Source organism: Onychomys torridus, chromosome 18, assembly GCF_903995425.1.
Source record: "Onychomys torridus chromosome 18, mOncTor1.1, whole genome shotgun sequence".
Lineage (NCBI taxonomy): Eukaryota > Metazoa > Chordata > Mammalia > Rodentia > Cricetidae > Onychomys > Onychomys torridus.
In genome coordinates this window covers 28628341-28648551 of record NC_050460.1, presented here as the reverse complement: position 1 = coordinate 28648551, position 20211 = coordinate 28628341, and the positions used below count along the sequence as shown (strand labels likewise).

The 20211-nt window shown below is 41.0% G+C and overlaps 1 protein-coding gene across 2 annotated transcripts in view; it reads left to right on the top strand.

The window, feature by feature from the left end:
• Bend6 (BEN domain containing 6) overlaps positions 1-20211 on the top strand; it is a 65009-nt gene that overhangs the window by 21263 nt on the left and 23535 nt on the right. For both annotated transcript variants that reach the window (XM_036168237.1, XM_036168236.1), the window contains exons 2-3: positions 3560-3770; positions 11660-11837. In XM_036168237.1, coding sequence (XP_036024130.1) covers positions 3651-3770; positions 11660-11837 — 298 coding nt within the window. In that variant the 5' untranslated portion in view covers positions 3560-3650. The remainder of the gene's footprint in view (positions 1-3559; positions 3771-11659; positions 11838-20211) is intronic.

Sequence of the window (20211 nt, the reverse complement as noted above, 5' to 3'; positions counted from 1 at the left end):
GCTGTTTTCTTGGTGCTTAGTTTGTTTGTTTGTTTGTTTGTTTGTTTTTTTTCTTTACTTGTTTAGTCTAGATATTAATCCTTTGTCTGGTATATAATTGGCAAATATTATCTCCCATTCTGTGGACTGTTTCTTAACAAAATCAACAGTTTCCTGTGTTGTATCAAAACATTAGTTTTATGAAGTGTGATTTGTCAATTGTTGGCATTTTCTTTTTCCTGGGTGACTGGTCCTATTTTGGAAGTGCTGGCCTATACCTGTATCTTTGTAGTGTACCCCTACATCTCCCTCCAGCACTCTCTGAGTTCCAGGTTTTACACTGTGATCTGTGACCCACTTGGAGCTGATTTTTTGGTCAGAGCGAGAGAAAAGTATCATTCCGTTCACATGCTGATAACCAGTTTTTCCAGCACCATTTGATGAAGATGCTGTCTTTTCTCTAGTGTGCATTTTTTCCTCATTCTAAAGACGCAGGCTGCTTTGCTTCCATGGTCTTATATCTGGCTCCTCTTTCTATGCCATTGATCTCTGTGTCTGTTTTTGTGCTGGGACCATGCTGTTTTTATTACTACAGGTCTGTAGTGTAACTTGAAATCAAGTATGGTAACACAAGAACCATGCTGTTTTTTTATTACTATGGGTCTGTAGTGTAACTTGAAATCAAGTATGATAGCACAAGAACCATGCTGTTTTTATTACTACGTGTCTGTAGTGTAATTTGAAATCAAGTATGGTAACACAACTAGTATCATTCTTGTAGTTCAGGATTATTTTGTTCAGGCATTGTCTTTGTGTTTCCATAATGAATTTTTAGATTTCTTTTTTTGAGAAGAATGGAGTTGAAACCTGAATGGAATTGCATTGAATCTGTAGGTTGCTTTTCATAAAATATCCATTTTCCCAACATTGAGTCTTCTAGTCCATGAGCATGGGAAGTCTTTCCATTTTCTAGTGTCTTTCTCAATATTTCTATTTAGTATTTTAAGATTTTACTTGTCTTTCACATCCTCAGTTAAGTTTATTCCAAGGCAAGATTTTTGTTGCTATAGTTTTGTTTTGTTGTTTTGGATTAAGAATAGGATCCCCCCCCCATTTTTTCTTTGTATGTTTGTCCTCGGTATGATTTTTTTTTTTTTCAGAGCTGAGGACCAAACCCAGGGCCTTGTGCAAAAGCACTCTACCACTGAGCTAAATCCCCAACCCATTTTCTTTTTTCTTTTTTTTTGAGACAGGGTTTCTCTGTGTAGCTTTGAGCCTTTCCTGGATCTCGCTTTGTAGACCAGGCTGGCCTTGTTATGCCAGCCTCTGCCTCCCGAGCGCTGGGATTAAAGGCATGTGTGCCACCATCGCTTATGGAGTAGTTTGAAAAGCACTGGTTTCAGTTCTTTTAAAGGTCTGGTACAATTCTGTGCTGCACCTGCTTGCACCTGGGCCTTCTTTTGTCTTGAGTTTTCTTTTCATTCCTGTTCCAATCTCATAACTTATGATGGATCTGTTAGAATTTATTATCTCTTCTTGGTTTAACTTTGGTAGGTCATGTGAATGTAGAAATTCATCCATTTGAAGAAATTTTCCCTATTTCTAAATCCATTTTACTGGATGAATTTTATGTGAATAAATTTTCCCTATTTCTAAATCTATTTTATTGGGCCATTGAGGAACTTCTCCTTAACCTGTTCTCAGTTAAAATTTTATTAGCTTGTAGGTTGATGACAACATATATCAGTTTCTATCAGTGTGGAAGATATTGTGAAAGAAAGGATACATAAAATATAAGCTTTCCATAAGGGTTTGCATGAAAGGTAAATATTTGCACCTGGGTCTGGTGGCTACACTGTAAAGATAGCATGTAGGGGGCATTCGAACACTGGACAGGTAAGGCCAGAGAAGACCCCACCATGCCAGATTAATACTGTGAAAACGGCTGTACTGCCAACATTAATCTGTAGAATCAATACAATACCCATCAAAATGCAAACGCCAAGAAACCAAACAGCCTCGTCAATAATGGGGGAAAATGAAATGAACAGATACACCATTAAAAACATGAAAAAAATATTAAATCTCACCAGCTGTCAGAGAAATGGAAAGTAAAACTACAGTGAAATTCCATCTCAACCCAGTCAGAATGCCAGTCATTAAGAAACCAAGCTGGGCGGCGGTGGCACACGCCTTTAATCCCAGCACTCGGGAGGCAGAGCCAGGCGGATCTCTGTGAGTTCGAGGCCAGCCTGGTCTACAGAGAGAGATACAGGACAGGCACCAAAACTACACAGAGAAACCCTGTCTTGGAAAAACAAACAAACAATAAAACAAAAAAACCAAATAACCACACAAGCCTGGAATCCTGAGTTTAGTCCCTTGAACCCACAAATTGTTTTGTCCTCCACATGCACACGATGGTACATGTGTCCCTTCACAAACACACATACACAAACACACGTTACATTTGGAATTGTTTTTATGAATGCAAACATTCCATTTGAACCCCAATTAAGCCTAATGTTATCCTTCTGTTGTTTTACTTTTTTGTGTATCTTATTTTGTTTGATTTTATTTTGGAATTTTGAAAATGGATCTTGCTATGTCACCCACGCTAGCCTTGAACACAAGATCCTCTTGCCGTATTGCCTTATCTCTGAAGTACTAGCATTACAGTGTGCACCCCCATGCCCAACTTCAATGTTATCTTAAAACCCCACTCTTGGGGTTGGGGATTTAGCTCAGTGGTAGAGTGCTTGCCTAGCAAGCGCAAGGCCCTGGGTTCAGTCCTCAGCTCTGGAAAAAAAAAAAAAAAACCTCCACTCTTTACTTTGGTTGTACTCCGTGTTTATTATGAATTTTGTGAATAAAAAAGTACTTGCTGGTATAATAATTTGATAAACAAAATATGACTGTTTGCTCAATAGTCTACATATTTCATGAAGATTCATATGCTCCATCTCTTTCCAAAGTTTTATTATTTATAATTAAATGCTTATGACAACGAACCAATTAAAGCAGGTACTCTGAAGATAAGTGAGACCTAATGTGCCTCACCAGTTATACACAACCGAGGCTAAATATCATCTTTGCAACCTCACTGATAGAATCACTTAGTCTGCAACAGGGGACTTCAGAGTTTTCAGGAAGAAAAACACCTTGTAAAGCAAAACTCAGTTCTAAGCCGTTCTTACTGATTTCTCAGGAATACTTTTGTCTTTGATCCTGGTGCTGTCTACTCTCATTAATATATTTTCCTAGATGTGCGTAACTTCAGTACTCTGTGATACTGTTTATATATATATTTATGACTTTAAAAAGCGTTGATTCTTCATAGCTACTTGACAAGAACAACAGATGGGAATTGTTTTTATACTGTTTGATGTTTTTTTTCCCAGCCAGATCACAACACAAGTATCTTGACGGTGATGCCAAAGCCAAAAGGCTTTTGAATCAGGTGAAAAATGTCTACTAAACTGGCCAGTGGGTGAGGCAAAGGCAGGAAGCATTCTGTGGCAGCCTGAGCAGGCAGCCCGCTGAGACATGATGCACCCTCTGTTTTGTGTTTGTTTTTAAGGAGAAGCATTAGCTGCATGCGGAAGAGCAGCACCTACATGGAGTCTCTGCCTTGGATGGTTGCAGAAAGCCTCTGCTGACTAAGTGAGAAAATGCAGAAGATTTTGCAGACAGATGACGTCACCGACAATCAAGTTCTTAGGAAAAGAAAGAGGAAACGGACAGAGACGGTGAACTCTGAAAATGCAAACAGTGCCGTGGATAAAGCACAGGTTGGTTTTCTGTGGCTTTGATTTAATCTCTGTATCTAGCTCAAGCACTGTCTACAGTTCCTGCCCTTGCTTCTTGGTGCTTTCTCCCCTTTGCTGGTAATTTGTGTTTATTCTTGATTCAACGGAGAGAATATAGTTTCTGTTCTTTCTAAGCTTGAGTTAGAAACACAGTCAACAGGCAGTTTTCCTGCTTCATTTCAGCCAGGACCAGGTATGACATTGTTCAAATGTCGTTTGCTGTTCTGTACAGCAAAAGATCATCAAACTGTCTGAAAATATTTTCCCTCCCAAAGTACTTTGCAGAAATTGGTATATTTCTTCATTAAGATGTGCTCTTTTGCTCTTCGGTTTAGAACCCAGATCATGGCCATCTTCACCATCCCATTCCCTTCCTGTACTTTGGACAACTAACCAACATGTTCACTTCCTATTTTTTTTGTTTTTGTTTTTTCATACATCTTTATACAGTCACACATTTGTACACGTTTTGTAATACATGTAGTGTGCTGTATTTGCATGTCCTTAATGTTTTAAATATTGCACTCTGATAACTTAAATATTTTAAGAGTGAACAGTGATGTCTCCCTCATGTGTGCGTCTCTGATCCATGCTCCTTGTACCCACTTCACCCTCACTATTCTGTCTTGGCCTACCTGCATTTCTTTATTTATAATAAAGTATGACTTCCCATACACACTGCCATGTGCTTTGCTTTTCTACTTACCATTACAAGATCTTCCCTGGACAAGCAGCTTTTCTTTTTACAGGCTCTGTTCCCCTACTGTCTAAATGCACCACCCCTGAGGTAGCTATCATCTGTGGAGTGGTTTTCAGAATTCTTCACCTTGCAATGCACACAGCACTGCAAAATACTACGTGCATATCATGTAGTGGGACACGGATATCATTATATGAATCTTAATTCATTTCTGATTTTTCAATAAGCATTGCATTTTCAAAAAAATATTAAAAGAATTCGTATTATGAGAAACATATAAATTGTAAAACGTGTTCTGTAGAGAAACAAATTAACATTACCATCAGTTTTTGTGGTTATCCATTTTGGGTTTTTTTCTAGGGCTAGAACAACTAAACACCATTGATTTAGCATAACTATCCCCCAGCTATCTATATGAAATATACAGGAGGCTGACTTGTGGCTTGGGAATTGTGTGTTGGTTTCTATTCCTTTCACTAGATGTTATAAGACTGCATGGATTAAACACATTCGTGATTAACTCCACATCACCAATAATGCACTGGTGTCACACTGAGAAAAGGAATAAGGCATTTCCTCTCTGGGTCATTTAACTAAGAGCGAGTCCAGATCTGAAGTCTCTATTTCATGTTCCGCTGTCACCTGTCTGGATATCGTCTGAGCCTGAAGGCTGTCTTGTGAATCTGTCCCTGTGTCTGTCCCTGTGTGTCTGTCTTGGCATCTGTCTTCTCTGAGTGTGGCTGTCTGTGTCTGTGTATGTCTGTTGTGTGGCTGTGGTGTGACTCTGTCCCTGGGGTTTTCCTGTGTCCACTCGGCTCCTGCAGCTGCTCAGATCCAAGTAAACACACAGAGACTTATATTACTGATAAACTGTACGGCCGTGGCAGGCTTCTTGCTATCTAGTTCTTATATCTTAAATTAACCCATTTCTATAAATCTATACCTTGCCGTGTGGCCCGTGGCTTACCCGTATCCTTACATCTTGCTTCTCATGGTGGCAGTAGCTGGCAGCATCTCCTGACTCAGCCTTCCACCTCCCAGAATTCTCCTCCCTGCTTGTCCCGGCTATACTATACTTCCTGCCTAGCTACTGGCCAATCAGGTTATCAGAGCAACACATTCTCAGCATACAGAAAGACATCCCCAGCAATGGAACAGCATAGAAAGCATCACAGGAGTAAGAAATGGGACACTATACAGAAATATTTGACAGAGTTTTACAAGGGATAAGTCACTAGCTCCAAATGACCCCAACTGACCCAGACTACAAACAGTACTACACACGTGGTTTATCAACCAATATCCATAAACAGGGGCTTTCAATCATTATGGTAGATTTTAGAAAGTTGCTTCCAACCTCTGTATTGGCTGCCTTCAGCAAATGATACACATGCATTACTCCAGGTCAGAGGCATGAAAGAGGACATAATGTAAGACGATAACTATGCATTAGCTTAGGTCGGGAAATTCAGCTAATTCCCATGTAAGCTCATTCAAGGCAAGAAGGTTGACTGTTACATTCTTCTCTTAAAGGCAGGTTTTTTAATTTTTGTTTATTTTTGGGTTTGTTTGGTTTTGTTTGGTTTTTGAAAAAGGCAGGGTAGACAGTTAGCAGTCTTTAGTCTTCAGTGACCTCAAGGTATATTATTAACTCAGGCTGTGAGGTCCAGCAAAAGCTTTGGTCAGGTGGACTGTAAGAGATATTTTTACAATATTGCATTGCCACATAAGATGGTTTTCTGAAGCCTCCCCACCCATCCAATCAACATGCCCAGGGGCAATGCACAGGCCTTTTTGCATTCATGCTTTCTTATCAATATCATCAGTATTAGTATTATCGGGATCATCATTAATATCCGTATTTCTGATTTTCTCAGATATCTTATTGTAACTTGCTGGTGTGGGCTTGAAGATGCTCAGGGGTAAAATAAGCACATGCTCTTGAGGCCAGCATGGTGCTGTCTTTAGAACTTTGCTGTCCTCAAAATCTTAATACCTTTCCAAACTACATAATGCTGTTTGTTTCCATTGAAATTCACTCCAACCAGAGACCTTATTTGGTCAAAGGTCTTGGGCCTGAAAGCCCTTATTATTACATCTGTGTTCAGGCTCTTTTCTCTCCAATTGATAGCAGTTACCTAAAGACCTTATGAATCAAAATACTTGAAGGTATCCCTTGACTCCAAAGCATCTCATATAGGCTGGATTCCATCATCAGAGATCACACAGGAAGGCTCTTGAGAAAACAGGGTTAAAGTCTACCTGCTGTTGACCTGGGGAAGTAATTGTGGAATGTTCCTCCGATCTTGAAGATTAAGCTGACGTGGAAGCTTCATGGTGCTGAAGATTCTCACAGTTGATCCATCTTCTTTGACACACAGCTTTGTCTATGAGTCTAACATCCAACTCCTAATGATTTCAGGAAAAAGAGATTCAGGTAGGAAGCTTTTCACTCCTTTAGGGTTGTGGGCCAGTAATGACCCATATTGTTTCTGATCATGTAGGAACTTAGATGTAGCCACTGTGAGTAGCATGAGAGTCTGGGAAATGAAGTCTTCAGATAAGAGCTGTGTGTCCCCCTCCATATCCATTTCCATGAAGGAGTGAGAGACCATAGCCAACTTTTCTTTGGGGTTCTGGCTCCATTCTGGTGGATTTTCCCATTCAATTCTCATTGTTTTGCCTATTTAGAAATCAGTCTGTTGTAATGAAGTTTGAAAGATAACAAATTCATCCAGTCAATTCCACATCGTCTTCCTCCCTCTCTCCCTTTCTCTGGTGATCTTGCCTGAATTCCTTTCTTTCTCACGGGAACTTTCTAAAGGTTGCTAATAAGAATAAGACCAATTACTACCCATAGAATCCTTGTCTGAACAGGCACTCTACAGTTTCCAAACTACCTTTCATTTACATGAAATCAAATGCATGGTTTCCCCCTAAGGTTTGCACATATAGTAGGAGTACATTAGCTATGGTAATTTTCATTACTATTGTATATATTGCATTCATATATATCCACACAAACTCACATATAAAAATGAAATGCATATCAAACTGAATATACATATCACAAATCATACAAAGGTTTGGTTACATTTTCCTGTGACTGATCTCATCAGGCTTTTGAGTCTCTGTTCCTGCTTGAGAAGACCAAACCAAAACCCAATCAAACAACAAAGCCTAAGCTTTTCCATTCACCATGAGACATCCCTTTGGGCTGTTGTTAATACTGTTTTATCACTTCACAATTGAAGCTTCAACCAATCCTACATCCTTCCCCTCCTCCACTCCACTGTTTTCCTCAGGAAGTGATCCAGGTTTGGGGAAGGCTTGCATAGCATCTCAGCATTTGGGGAGGGACATATCTCTTCTACCAAAGTTCTTAATGTCCCTGACTAGTCCCTAGGTATCCATTAGTGCTCCACCCTTCCAGGCCCTTTGGGGATTCTGTTGGCTCCACCCCCACGCTTTGCCAGCTTGGGACCCGTGGCCACCTTCCACACTGGCACCTTGTGTAGTCTCTTGCTACATGCTGCTGTCTTTTATCAATTCCCTCAAATACTTGCCTATCTCCCGACTAGGACATCAGGATCCTTTGGATTTTCTAGCTGCTTGGCATGAGCTCCCAAGAGTCTGGATGCTAGCTTTCACCCACTTGTCTAACACTGGTTTGACTGTTTCTGTCTATGGCCCAGAGAGGCCACGTGCTGCCCTGAAGTTATGCTGGACCACGAGGCCTTCTAGAGACTGTAGAGTACACTGATAACAAGCGGGGAGGTAGTCTGTGGCCCCACTGTCCCTCCCTTACGTGGATGTTTACCTCCCATGTTCCCACTCCTGAAATTCTGCCAAAAGAACCAGTGAAGGAGAAACTCAGACATTTGACTTTCATTTCCTGAAATTTTTGTTCTTTATTCTCCAGGCTCCCACTCCAAGCACCAGTATGAGCTTTCCCTGTGCCGTGGCCTTTCTCTTTTCTATTCTCAGGCTCTTTTTGTTTGCCTGTTTGTTTTGTTTTTCAAGACAGCATTTCTGCGTAGCTTTGGTGCCTTTCCTGGAACTCACTCTGTAGCCCAGGCTGGCCTCAAACTCACAGAAATCCACCTGCCTCTGCCTCCTGCATGCTGGGATCAAAGCTGTGTGCCACCACTGCCAGGCCTCAGGTTCATTTTTTAAAAACCTTCATGGTATATGCATCTGAATTTTGGTGTTTATACATGGCCTTCAACACTGAAACTTCCAGTGATGTGTAGAGACAGACACATACACATACACAATGGCTCTTATATGTGTATTTGTATACATATATGTATGTATATACTTATATGCATGTATACATATGTGTGTGTACACACACTCCAGTTTAGTAGTTTGTGGGTTTTTTTTTTTTAAATCTCATCATTGTTTGAGACATTTCCAATTATTTTCTCGCTTTTGACTTCAAAAGCTGTTTGTAAAACTAAAAAATAAATTCAAGCTTTCTTTTGGGTGAATCTATTTTTCTTTTCTCTGAGACAATAAATCAAAGAATTAGCTTTGTGGCAATCCCAATAGATAAACTGTGAATGCAAAGTAGAGAGAAGGAAAGAATGGAAATGAGCTACATGGGAAGAAAAGCCTATCAGATCTTCCCACAATAACAGAGATGGTAAAATGCCTACTGTGCACAGCCTAGTAGTAGATTTATAAAGATCAAATCCCAAGTTACCTAGAGCAGTGGTTCTCAACCTTCCTAATGCTGTGACCCTATAATACAGCTCCTCATGTTATGGTGACCCCAACCGTAAAATTATTTCTTTTACTACTTTATAACTATAATTTTGCTACTGATATGAATTGTAATGTAAATATCTGTATTTTCTGATGGTCTTAGGGACCCCCAAGGGGGTCAAGACCCACAGGTTGAGAACCCCTGGCCTAGAGTATAAACTTGGGAAAAGAAGCCTGAGGATAGAAAAGGAAAAGGTTCTAACATGAAGAAAGCTTCTGATACACACAGTTGATAGGGGTACTGCTGTTTGGATAGGGAGACTGAGGAATAAGTGCTGTCGTTTCCTATGCATGTGTTTATTTAAAGAGAAATAAACTCCAGTAAAACCACTTCCTCTCCTCAGATACCCCCCAAACAATCTCTTCCCTGTCAATCTTGCCTGTAATGTATTCAGTCCCCTCCCTCCCCACCACAGGGTTTAAGCCTTGCATGTACTGAGGAACCACTCCACCACTGAATCACGACCCTAGCCTGCTTTTCATAAAAAAAATTTTAAAAAATTTAAGAAAAAAAACCACCTATAGCCAGGTGGAGGTGGTGCACACCTTTAATTAATCCCAGCACTCAGAAGGCAGGGGCAGGCAGATTTCTGTGAGTTCAAGGCCAGCCTGGCCTACAGAGTGAGTTCCAGGAAAGGCTCCAAAGCTACACAAGAGAAACCCTGTCTTGAAAAAGAAAAAAACAAAAACAAACAAACAAAATAAAACCCACACACACATATAAAACTGAGTCATATATAAATGTTATAGATTGCATATTAATGTATGATACAAGTTTTTAAATAATTTATCATTCCTCACTTCTGTCTTTTGAGGAGGGTTTTCACTATGTTGTTTAAGAGTGTCCTTGTTTCCTGGAGTCAAGCGATCCCCCTGCCTCAGCCTCCTAAGGAGCTGGCAAGTGTGTGTGCTACTCACTGGCTTGTTTACTTCTTAACTGTCCAAATGATACATTGTACATTCACCTCTGGAACTTGCTTGTTTCACTCTACATTGTACTAACATTGATTCTCTGTGGCTCTAATTTATCCACTGTCATGCTGTGTAAACCCCACTGAGTCCAGCCTGAGTGCACTGCCCCCTGTCATGTGACTTAGCACTATCATGCTGTGTAAATCCCACTGAGTCCAGCCCGAGTGCACTGTCCCCTGTCCTGACAGTAGACACTTGGATTGTCTTCAGATTCTCACCATTATTAATCTTGCTTCTGTTGGAAGTCTTGGATAGGTTTTCCTGTATGCACACACAGGTCTGGGGATCATTTGCAAGAGCACAGGAAGTAAATTTTAAATTTCACAGGAGAGTGTCACAGTGCTTTCCAAAATGGTGGGCCAAGTTCTCTTCCTGCAGCAACATGTAGAGAATTTCAGTGATCCATGCCCACTCTGTTTAGTTCTGTCAGATTCCGTGGTTTTTGCCCAAATGTAATTGATGATTTTGACCTTATCTCTGCTCGCTAATGAAATTGAGTATCTCTGTGTCTACTGATGAGCCATATACGTTTTCTGTTCTGTAAAATGCCCCTTCATATCATTTGCTCACTTTTCCATTGAGTTTGTTTGGATTAACAACACCACAGATGCAACATTATATTAAATGTAACAAATCTACATATATAGTGTATATATAATATATATACATATATAATGTATTATATATAACAAGACCTCAAATATCATATTATACCAATTTTCAATTGGTCCTTATTGTCTTTTCCCTTGTTTAGTGTGCCTGTGAATAAAAGTTCTTTTTAAATATTGCAATTAGAGATTTTATATCTAAGAACTGCCCATTCCAGGTTTTAAATACACACATTTATGTCTTTTGTACAATTTTTGCATTTTGCTTTTGATGTATAAATTCTTACTGCATCTGCAGGGATTTGTATGCAACTGTGTGTGTATATATGTATAAGTATGTGTGTGCATGTGTGTGAGTATGCATGGATATGTTTATACATGTGTAAGCACCTACATGTGGGTGTATGTGTGTATGAATCTCTGTGTGTGAGTGCGTATGTGTGTTAGTGCATGCATGTGTGTTTAGAATGAGGCAGGAACCCATGTCTTTACCTGTTTTTCCATGGCTGAATGGGCCAGCAGCATTCTAGCATCCTTGGTTGAGTGGATCTCACTTCCCTGGTGAGCTGCCAACCCACTCTGTCATACATTACAATTTTTAGGCTCAGGCATCTATTTCTTAACCTCTCTATCCTATTCTTTGGTAATGTTGTCTATGTCTGTCCCAGCACCAAAATGAATTATTCTGTGAGACTTCCTCTGCAGATTCAAGGTGTTATTAAAAATTCACAATCATTCATTTTGGTGCTGGCGTGCAGAGCATGAGGTAGCTGTCAAAGGAACCACAAAGTGTCATTTGGTATATGTGCCTTGTGTTTTAGAGAGACCCATATTCAGGAAATGCCTTCCTGCCTGGCGAGAGCTCCAGCGATGATGAAACTCCCTTAGCAGAACTGTCCAAGGAGGAACTTTGTACCAAAATCAAAAACCTGAAAGAAAAACTGACCAACATCCGGAAGGAGAACAGCCGACTTCGACAGTCTTTGGTCATGTTACAAGGTAAACCTTGAAGGGGTTGGCATTTCAGATAAAAGGGACAGTGTGTGATTGGTGTAAAATATTGGATTATTGTAGATCAACAGTTAAAAATGGAAAAGAAAATCAGTTCCTGAGTGAGCTCCAAAATTAAATTTTAAGAAATCAGTCCACAGCAGTATTTAAATATGGAAGCATCAAGTCACTGCACACATAATTTAGATTGTCTTGCAGTGCCCCACATCTTGTATTCATTTGGTAGTGTTCAACAGCTGTTTACTGCACTTTACTTAAGCTGTTTACATGCTGGGCCCCAGAGGGGGAAACACTAGTCAGGCCAAACAAACTCGCCGTGGTCTCCACAGGGACTCCTCCACTTTTCCTCCAGGAAAACCCTACAAAGGGGACTGTTGTGATGGGCTATGAGCCACTGATACACTGGCTCCATGGGCTGCACACGAGCTTTTGTGTTGGGAACGGTGGCTTAAGAGCATGACTACAGTCTAGAAGCAACTAGAAAAGGGTCAGTCTAAGAAAATTAAAAACAACAAACAAACAAAAAACTTGGCTTGATGCTTTTCTCTTTTCTGTAGGATCTGTGTTTGTGTTCCAGTTTGTTTTACAATGGTGTTGTTCTTTGGGTATTTGATATATGTCTGCAATGTGTTATGATCATACCCACCTCCATTTCCTCCCTTCAGCTCCTCCCAGGCCCTCCCAACATGCTCCTTTGTGGGGCGTTTACCCACCAACCCCACAGCTCCCCAGAGTTTCCTTGAGTGGGAACAGCAGGAAATATTAGATAGAAGGATTTATAGTGTGGAGATAAACAGATAGAAAATAAAGGATAGCCTCGAGAGGGCCTGGAACCTATTCCAATGGGCCCTAACTGGCTTTGCCCCAGGGTATTTATGGAGACGCCAAGGGGTGGAGCAAAAGACCTCCTCCCCCAGCACAGAAAAGTGCAGAGCATCTCAGACACCAGCACTCAGGCCCGTGGTCCTAATCATCCTCTGTGTGGACCTGCTGGGTAAAGCCACTAAGGAACCTGAAAACGGGCTCCCACACTCCCCCTCCTCTCCTCCGCCAACTTCATATTTATTTTTCAAGAATGATATAGCTTCAGTTCACAGTTCAGCCCTCTGGGCTTTTTGAACTGCTGAATATCTGGCAGTTCTCATATCTTCGGCATCATGATGTGAAACTCCAAATACACAGAACGTTTTGACAGTGTGCTTCTGGGTCCAGAACTGGTACAGGTAGCACAGGTGAGGACCAGCCACCAGGAGGTGTCACAGCCATCCAGACTAGCCTGATAGCAGCTACTTTAGGACAGTAACTATGGAAATGAAGTGTGTAGTTCCATAGAAGGCTTGGGGACAGACAAGAAGACAGAGGCTAGAACATGGGTGAAGTCGGAGGCTGACAAATGAGTCACTTTTGCCTAAGATATATATCAAATTTAAGAATTTCATAGCTGTAAATACAACAAGCCACATGTGAGCAGAAGTGTGTTTATTCCATTAAGTAACCATCAGCCCCTTAGTTCTTTGCTTTAAAGATTGTGATTTTGTAATTGTTGTTTTCTTTTGGTGACGTTTTCAGAGAACAGAATTCCTGTTGTGATGTCATCTGCTCTCGAGCTTTGAATGTGCTGAAAAGTAAAGTCAAAACATTAGAATAACTTGCTGGTAGAGCTCTGATTTAGGGTTATACACTTTGATTTCGGTCCCAAGCCTACTCACTAGCTATAGCACATTGGTGTGTCCTCTTTCTCTGCCCTCTCCCCCAGTTTCAACTTCCTCATCTGCAAAATGGGATCAAAATGTGTTGTTTCCTTGTTACTATGGGAACTGGATAAAACAAAGATAACTTCTATACCCAATGCCTAGCACAAGCTGGGAGATTTGGGAATGGTAATTTATTATTGCCTTCATCAGTATTTTGTTTGTTTGTTTTTTTATTGACTGCAGAAGCAGAAAGAGGGAGGGAGGGGAGAAAGGGAGGAAAAGAGAGAGGAAGGAAAAAGAAAGCTATATTAACTCGGACTATGGGGGATCCAGCCCCTCTATAAACCACTGCCAGGGGCCGAGAAGAATCTATAACCAGCTGATAATCTAATCTTTGATGATATTAACCGAATCTAGGTACACAAAACTCTTAGTCCATACACTTTATTCTTCTGAGTCAGTTCTCTCTCTACACAGCTTCTTCTCTGCACTCATGCTTAGCTCTTCTCTGTCCTCTTACAGCCCTAACTAAGCTCTTATGCTCTTGATCTCATCTTCATCCTCCATTCCTCCGTCTCCCATATTTCCTTCCTCTCCTCCTCTCCTGACCTCATTCAAATCCACCTACAATCTGCAAAAACTTTTTCTTGCTTCTCTGTCATCGGGTTGTGCCACATTCACCCTACCATCTACAGAAAACTCTGCCTTATTCCTCTCTCCTCCAGCCATGTGACTCTGTCTGGACCAGGAATTCTGCTCCAGTCTTTACTGCACCTGGTTATGCAAAAAAAACCTCTTTTGTCCTGAGTCAGTAGTTCTGGAATACCACTAGGCCTGAAGAAAAGAGATGGTCAGAGCTTCATTTGCACAAGAAACAAAGTTATGTATCTGCATGCCCTCATGTCTCCTAGGCTCTGTAGGGGTGTTACCTAGTTCAGATCAGCAGTAAGTCTGAGAAACTTATACTTTTGCTGGTGAGGCCTAGTAGTATATGAGCACACAAGAAATTCATAGCAGAAGACTGCTGATATATTAAAAGCTGAATAATGCCAAATATTCCCTGAATATGGCTTTCCTCTAGAAAGATTCCATGACCATTCTAGGTAGAGCTTTATTATATACAGCTAGATCTCTATAATGTATTCTTGAAGCTTGCAACCCTATACAGGACTGAAGAGATAACTTAGCAGTTAAGAGCACTGACTGCTCCTCCAGAAGACCCAGGTTCAGTTCTCAGTATATACATAGAGGCTCAAAGCCATCTATAACTCCAGTTCCAGGGGATCCAGGGCTCTTTTCTGGCCTCTGAACACCAAGCACACATATGACACAGACATATATGCAGGCAAATACCCATACACATGAAATTAAAAAATAAATAAAAATAAAACTTTTAAGTTATTTGATTCTCCACTGTCTGCCCTATTTTTCTCCTTTTATTCATGGAAAAACCCCTTAAGTCAGGTGTGGTGACACACACCTGTAATCCCAGCACATAGGAGGCAGAAGCAGAAGGACTCAGAGTTCAGTGTCATCTTTGGCCATACTGAGATGCTGTCTCAAAAAGAAAAAACTTTTAAATTACATTAGTCCCATCTGTTGATTCTTGGGACTAGTTCCTTGGCCCTGGACAGCTCTGTTCAGAAGTGCTTGCCAACCCCAATATCTTGAAGTGTTCCCTCTGTTTTCCAATATCAATTTCAGTGTTTTGGCTTCTAAATTAAGGTATTTGATTCACCTTGAGTTCATTTTTGTGCAAGGTCAGAGTTGAGAAACTAATTTAATTGTGCTGTGGTGGAATCCAGTTTTGCCAGCAACATTTTATTGAATGTTTTATCTTTTTTCCATTACATGTTTTTGTCACCTCTGTCAAAAAAGTGATAATCTTAGTGTAGTTGGTTCTTTTTGCTCTTTTTACTCATTGCTCTTTTGGGGGGGCCCAAAATAAATCACACATGGAGGCTTATTCTTTTTTATAAATGCCTGGCCTTAGCTTGGCTCATTTCTTGCCAGCTTTTCTTAACTTTAAATTATCCCATCTACCTTTTGCCTCTGGGCTTTTACCTTTCTTTTGCTTATGTAATCTTACTTTTACTCTTACTCCATGGGTGGCTGGGTGGCTGGGTGGCTGGCCCCTGGAGTCTGCCTCTCCTCATCTTTATCATTTCTTGATCTCATCTTCCCAGACTTCTCCTATTTATTCTCTCTGCCTTCCAGCCCTGCCTATCCTTTCTCCTGCCTTGCTATTGGCCCTTTATCTCTTTATTAGACCAATCAGATGTTTTAGACAGGCACAGTAACACAGCTTCACAGAGATAAATAAATGCAACATAAAAGAATGCAACAAGCCGGGCAGTGGTGACGCACACCTGTAATCCCAGCACTCGGGAGGCAGAGGCAGGTGGATCTCTGTGAGTTTGAGGTCAGCCTGGTCTACAGAGCAAGATCCAGGACAGGATCCAAAGCTACAGAGAAACCCTGTCTCGAAAAACAAAACAAAACAAAAAAAGAATGCAACACATCTGTGCATCATTAAGCAAATATTCCACAGAATAAGTGGATGCAACACACCTTAAAAAAAATACTGCACAACACCTTAGCTTTATCAGTCTGTTTCCAAGTCCCCTGTTCTGCTCTGCTGTTGTAACTGATTTTAGCCTGCACCAAGGCTCTGTAGCATAGTATGAGGTTAGGATCTGTGATACTACCAGAAGAGTTCTTTCTCCATGTGATTGCTTTGGCTATTCAAGGTCATTTCTGGTTCCATGTGAATACTCCTGTTTTTTCTAGATCTGTGGAGTACAATATCTGAATTTTAAGGAATATTACACTAAATATGTAAGTCAATTTTGGTATATAGCCATTTTTATTACATTAATTCTACTAATCTAGAGGCGTGAAAGGTCTTCCTATTGCCTAGTGTCTGTGATTTGTTTTTTCAATGTCTTGAAGTTTTTTTCCAATTTGGAAGTTGTTCACTTCTTTGGTTTAGTTTATTCCTAGTTACCTTATTTTTTGGAGCTGTTATGAATGAAATGTTTTTCCTAATTTCTTTCTCTTAGAGTTCATTGTCAGTATACAGTGGGACTACATGAAAATTAAAAGTTTCTGCACAGAAAATAAACTAAGAACAAATAAACAGCCCACAGGATGGGAGAAAATCTTTATTATATACTTCAGACAAAGCACAGCAAAAATTAAACACCAACGAAACAAAACTGCCAGGCAGGAAATGATGTAATGTAGTAAACAGCCAGTTCTCAAAAGAAATACAAAGGGCTGATAACTATTTTTTTAAGTGTTTAGCATCCTTATTTATGAGAGAAATGAAAATTAAAACAACTTTGAGATGTCGCCTCACCTTATTCAGAATGACTGTTATTAAGAAATCTGGCAAATGCCAGAAAGAATGTGGGAGAGAAGGTCCCTTATTCGCTGCTGTGGAAGTAAAAACCAGTGTAGTCATTATGGGAATCTGTTTGGAGGTTCCTCAAAAAGTTAAAAACAGAACTACTATTATGACCCAGCTATTTCAGTCCTGGGTGTAGACACAAAGGACTACATCCTACCACATAGATGAGCCCACACCCATGTTCACTGCAATAATAAAGAAACAAGCAGTCTAGATGTGCATTAGCAGAAGAATGGATAAAGAAAATGCGGTGAGTGGACATTATGGAATATTATTCAGCTGTAAAGAAAAATGAAATGTGTAGGGAAGTGGATGTGCCTGGAAAATGTAATGTCACATAAGGTGACACAAACACAGAAATGACAAAAGGAGACCAGAGAGGGTCATATTAGGTAATGAGGAAGGGTGGGGTGTAGGCCCCTCCCCCTGCCTTAGAGTGGATTTGTGAATTCAACATTCAGTGCATGGAAGTAGCAAGAACTATTTTGTCATCCAAAAGAATCCCACATTGTTTCTCCTCGGAGGCAGTGCTTGGGAAGACTGATCCTCCTTTTTATCCCTCTGACCATCAGTGCACTAGGAGTTAGACATAATGTCATGAACACATTCGCCACGATGACCAGCAAAGAAAAGAGAAGGGTTTTATAACCTCATACTTCTCCCCTCCTCCCCTTTTTCCCCCCTGAGACAGGTTTTCTCTGTGTAGTTTTGGTGCCTGTCCTGGATCTCACTCTGTAGCCCAGGCTGACCTCAAACTCACAGAGATCTGCCTGGCTCTGCCTCGCGAGTGCTAGGATTGGATTAAAGGCATGTGCCACCATCACCTGGCTTCCCTTTTTTCTTCTGTTGAAAACTATATCAAATGATTCTATCAATAGTATTACTTAATACGTAAATTGTACTGCCCTAACTAAGATGAAATATGGGATTTTTATAAAAGGAAGAAACAAAAGGAAAGGAAGAGGGGGGGAGATGCCCTTTAAAAGCTGTTCATATACATATTCTCTTCAGTTTCCCATCAGGTATTATTTATGGGTCCCATTTGAATCAAGTTCTTTTAATCCCACCAGGATCACTGTCCTCCGATCATCATTCCCCATCATGCTCCAGTGTTGAGTGCAGCAAGTACAAGATGCCACAGCCTGAAAGGCTAAGAACACAGAAAAGTTTTTTGATACAGTTCTGGAAGCTAGAATTCCAAAATCAGGTTGCCAGCCGAGATGCTAAGGGAAGGCTTTGCAGGCCTTTCTCTAGCTTCTGGGTAGTCATGACTCAAGGCAGCCATCTGGTGCCAGTCTTCCCATAGTGTTCTCTGTCTAATCATTGAGTATTAAAAATCCATCCATGAGCTTTGATGCTCTGCAGTTAGTCAGACTTTCTGTTACTGAGAAATTCTTAAATTGAGAAACTCCATTTAAGGGAGGGAAGATTTACTTTGGCTCACAGACTTGGAGGTGTCAATACACAGTCAGATGGCTCCATCGATTTGGGCTCAAAGCAAGATACAACACTTCAGCAAAGAGAGCATGGTGTGTCAGAGCGGTTCATCTTATTAGCAACCAGGAAGAAGAGAGAGAAAGGATCAGGGAACAAGACACTTCCTTCCATAACATACCCCAGAAATGACCTACTTCCTCCACCAAGGCCCCATCCTGCTGTCCACCACCTCCCAAAAATGCCCCATGAAGCATCAAGGAATAAATCTATTGGTGACAGTAGTGCCCTCATGACCCAGTCCCTTTGCAAAAGGTCCAGGTCTGAACATGCTGCACTAGGGACTATGTCTTCAATATGTGATCGATGCCCTTTGTGGGGACATATCCAGACCACAACACGTGCCTAGAGTTTCCCAACGTCTTGTTCACTAAGACTCATTGCTGTTGCAAATTAATACAACTCCAGAGTCTCTCCTGACCCCCTTCCTGTCTCTCTCTCTTATGTAGGTTCCAGGTCTCAAGCCAAAAAGCCACAATGCCATCCTCTGTGTTCTATATTGCTTTCACTGTTTATGTTCAAAACAGTTCTAGAACTCAGTCTCTTTTCTCACAACCACTACTGCTAATTGTTTAAAAAAAAAAAAAAACTTTTATTATTTTGTGTGTAAGGGTGTTTTACCTGCATATCTATCTGTGTACTGTGTGTGCAGTGCCCAAAGAGGCCAGAATGGAGAGTCAAATCCCCTGAAACTAGAGTTACAGACAGTTGTGAGCCATGTGGGTGCTGGAAATTGAACCCCGGTCCTCTGGAAGAGCAGCCAGTGCTCTTAACCACTGTGCCACCTCTCCACACAGGTGGTGCTCCTCTTTTTCAAGCTACCATTATCTCCCACACAGAGTTTATGGCAGCCTCCTAATAATTCCCTGCTTGCTCTCTTGATCCTAGGAAGCATATCCTTAACACAGTAGGAACAGCTCTGTTAGTTATAAATCCATTCATGTTACTCCTCAGCTTAACTACCACTGCCTCCCACCCACTACTCCACAACCCCATTCCCTACCCCACCACCACCCCACCACACACACACACACACACACACACACACAAGTGAATTCCTAGTCACTCGTGGAGAAATGAAATTCCTTTCGTCTTTGAAGGACCAGGTCACTTTCCTCCCTCAACTCTCTGGCTTTTTTTTTCTCTCTCCCTCCTCTTGTGATCCAGCCAAACTGACCCACTAACTTTCCCTCTAAGAAGAAACCAAGCATGTCTTCATCATCATTTTTATTCTCTCTGCTCAGAAACTTCTTCCTGGTACCTCTGTGGCTTGAACCTTCCTTTGCTGTAGGTCTGTACTCTAAACTCACCCTTTACTGGGCTCCTTCCATCTAAATTTCAGTGTCTTTTTTTTCCAGGGATTTTCCCCCCCCTCCTCTCCTGCCCTCTCTCCCCTTTGACACTTATACAATCATTCAATTGATGATGCATCTAATACCATCTGCTCATCTCTGCTTGCCCCGCCAGATACACACTTACCAGAATGTAACTCTTAGAAACAAAGTAGTAAAGTTGTTTGTTGGGTGGGCTCTGGGCAGCTGGAGAGTCAGGAGCTGCCAAAGCCTCCTGCAGTATGTTTTCATGTCTTCACTCTACAGCAACATTGTATCTCAGCACTGTGCTGCTGCCGAAGCCTCCTGCAGTATGTTTTCATGTCTTCACTCTACAGCAACGTTGTATCTCAGCACTGTGCTGCTGCTGAAGCCTCCTGCAAGTCTTTCCTGTTTTCATGCTACAGCAATGTTGTATCTCAGCACTGTGC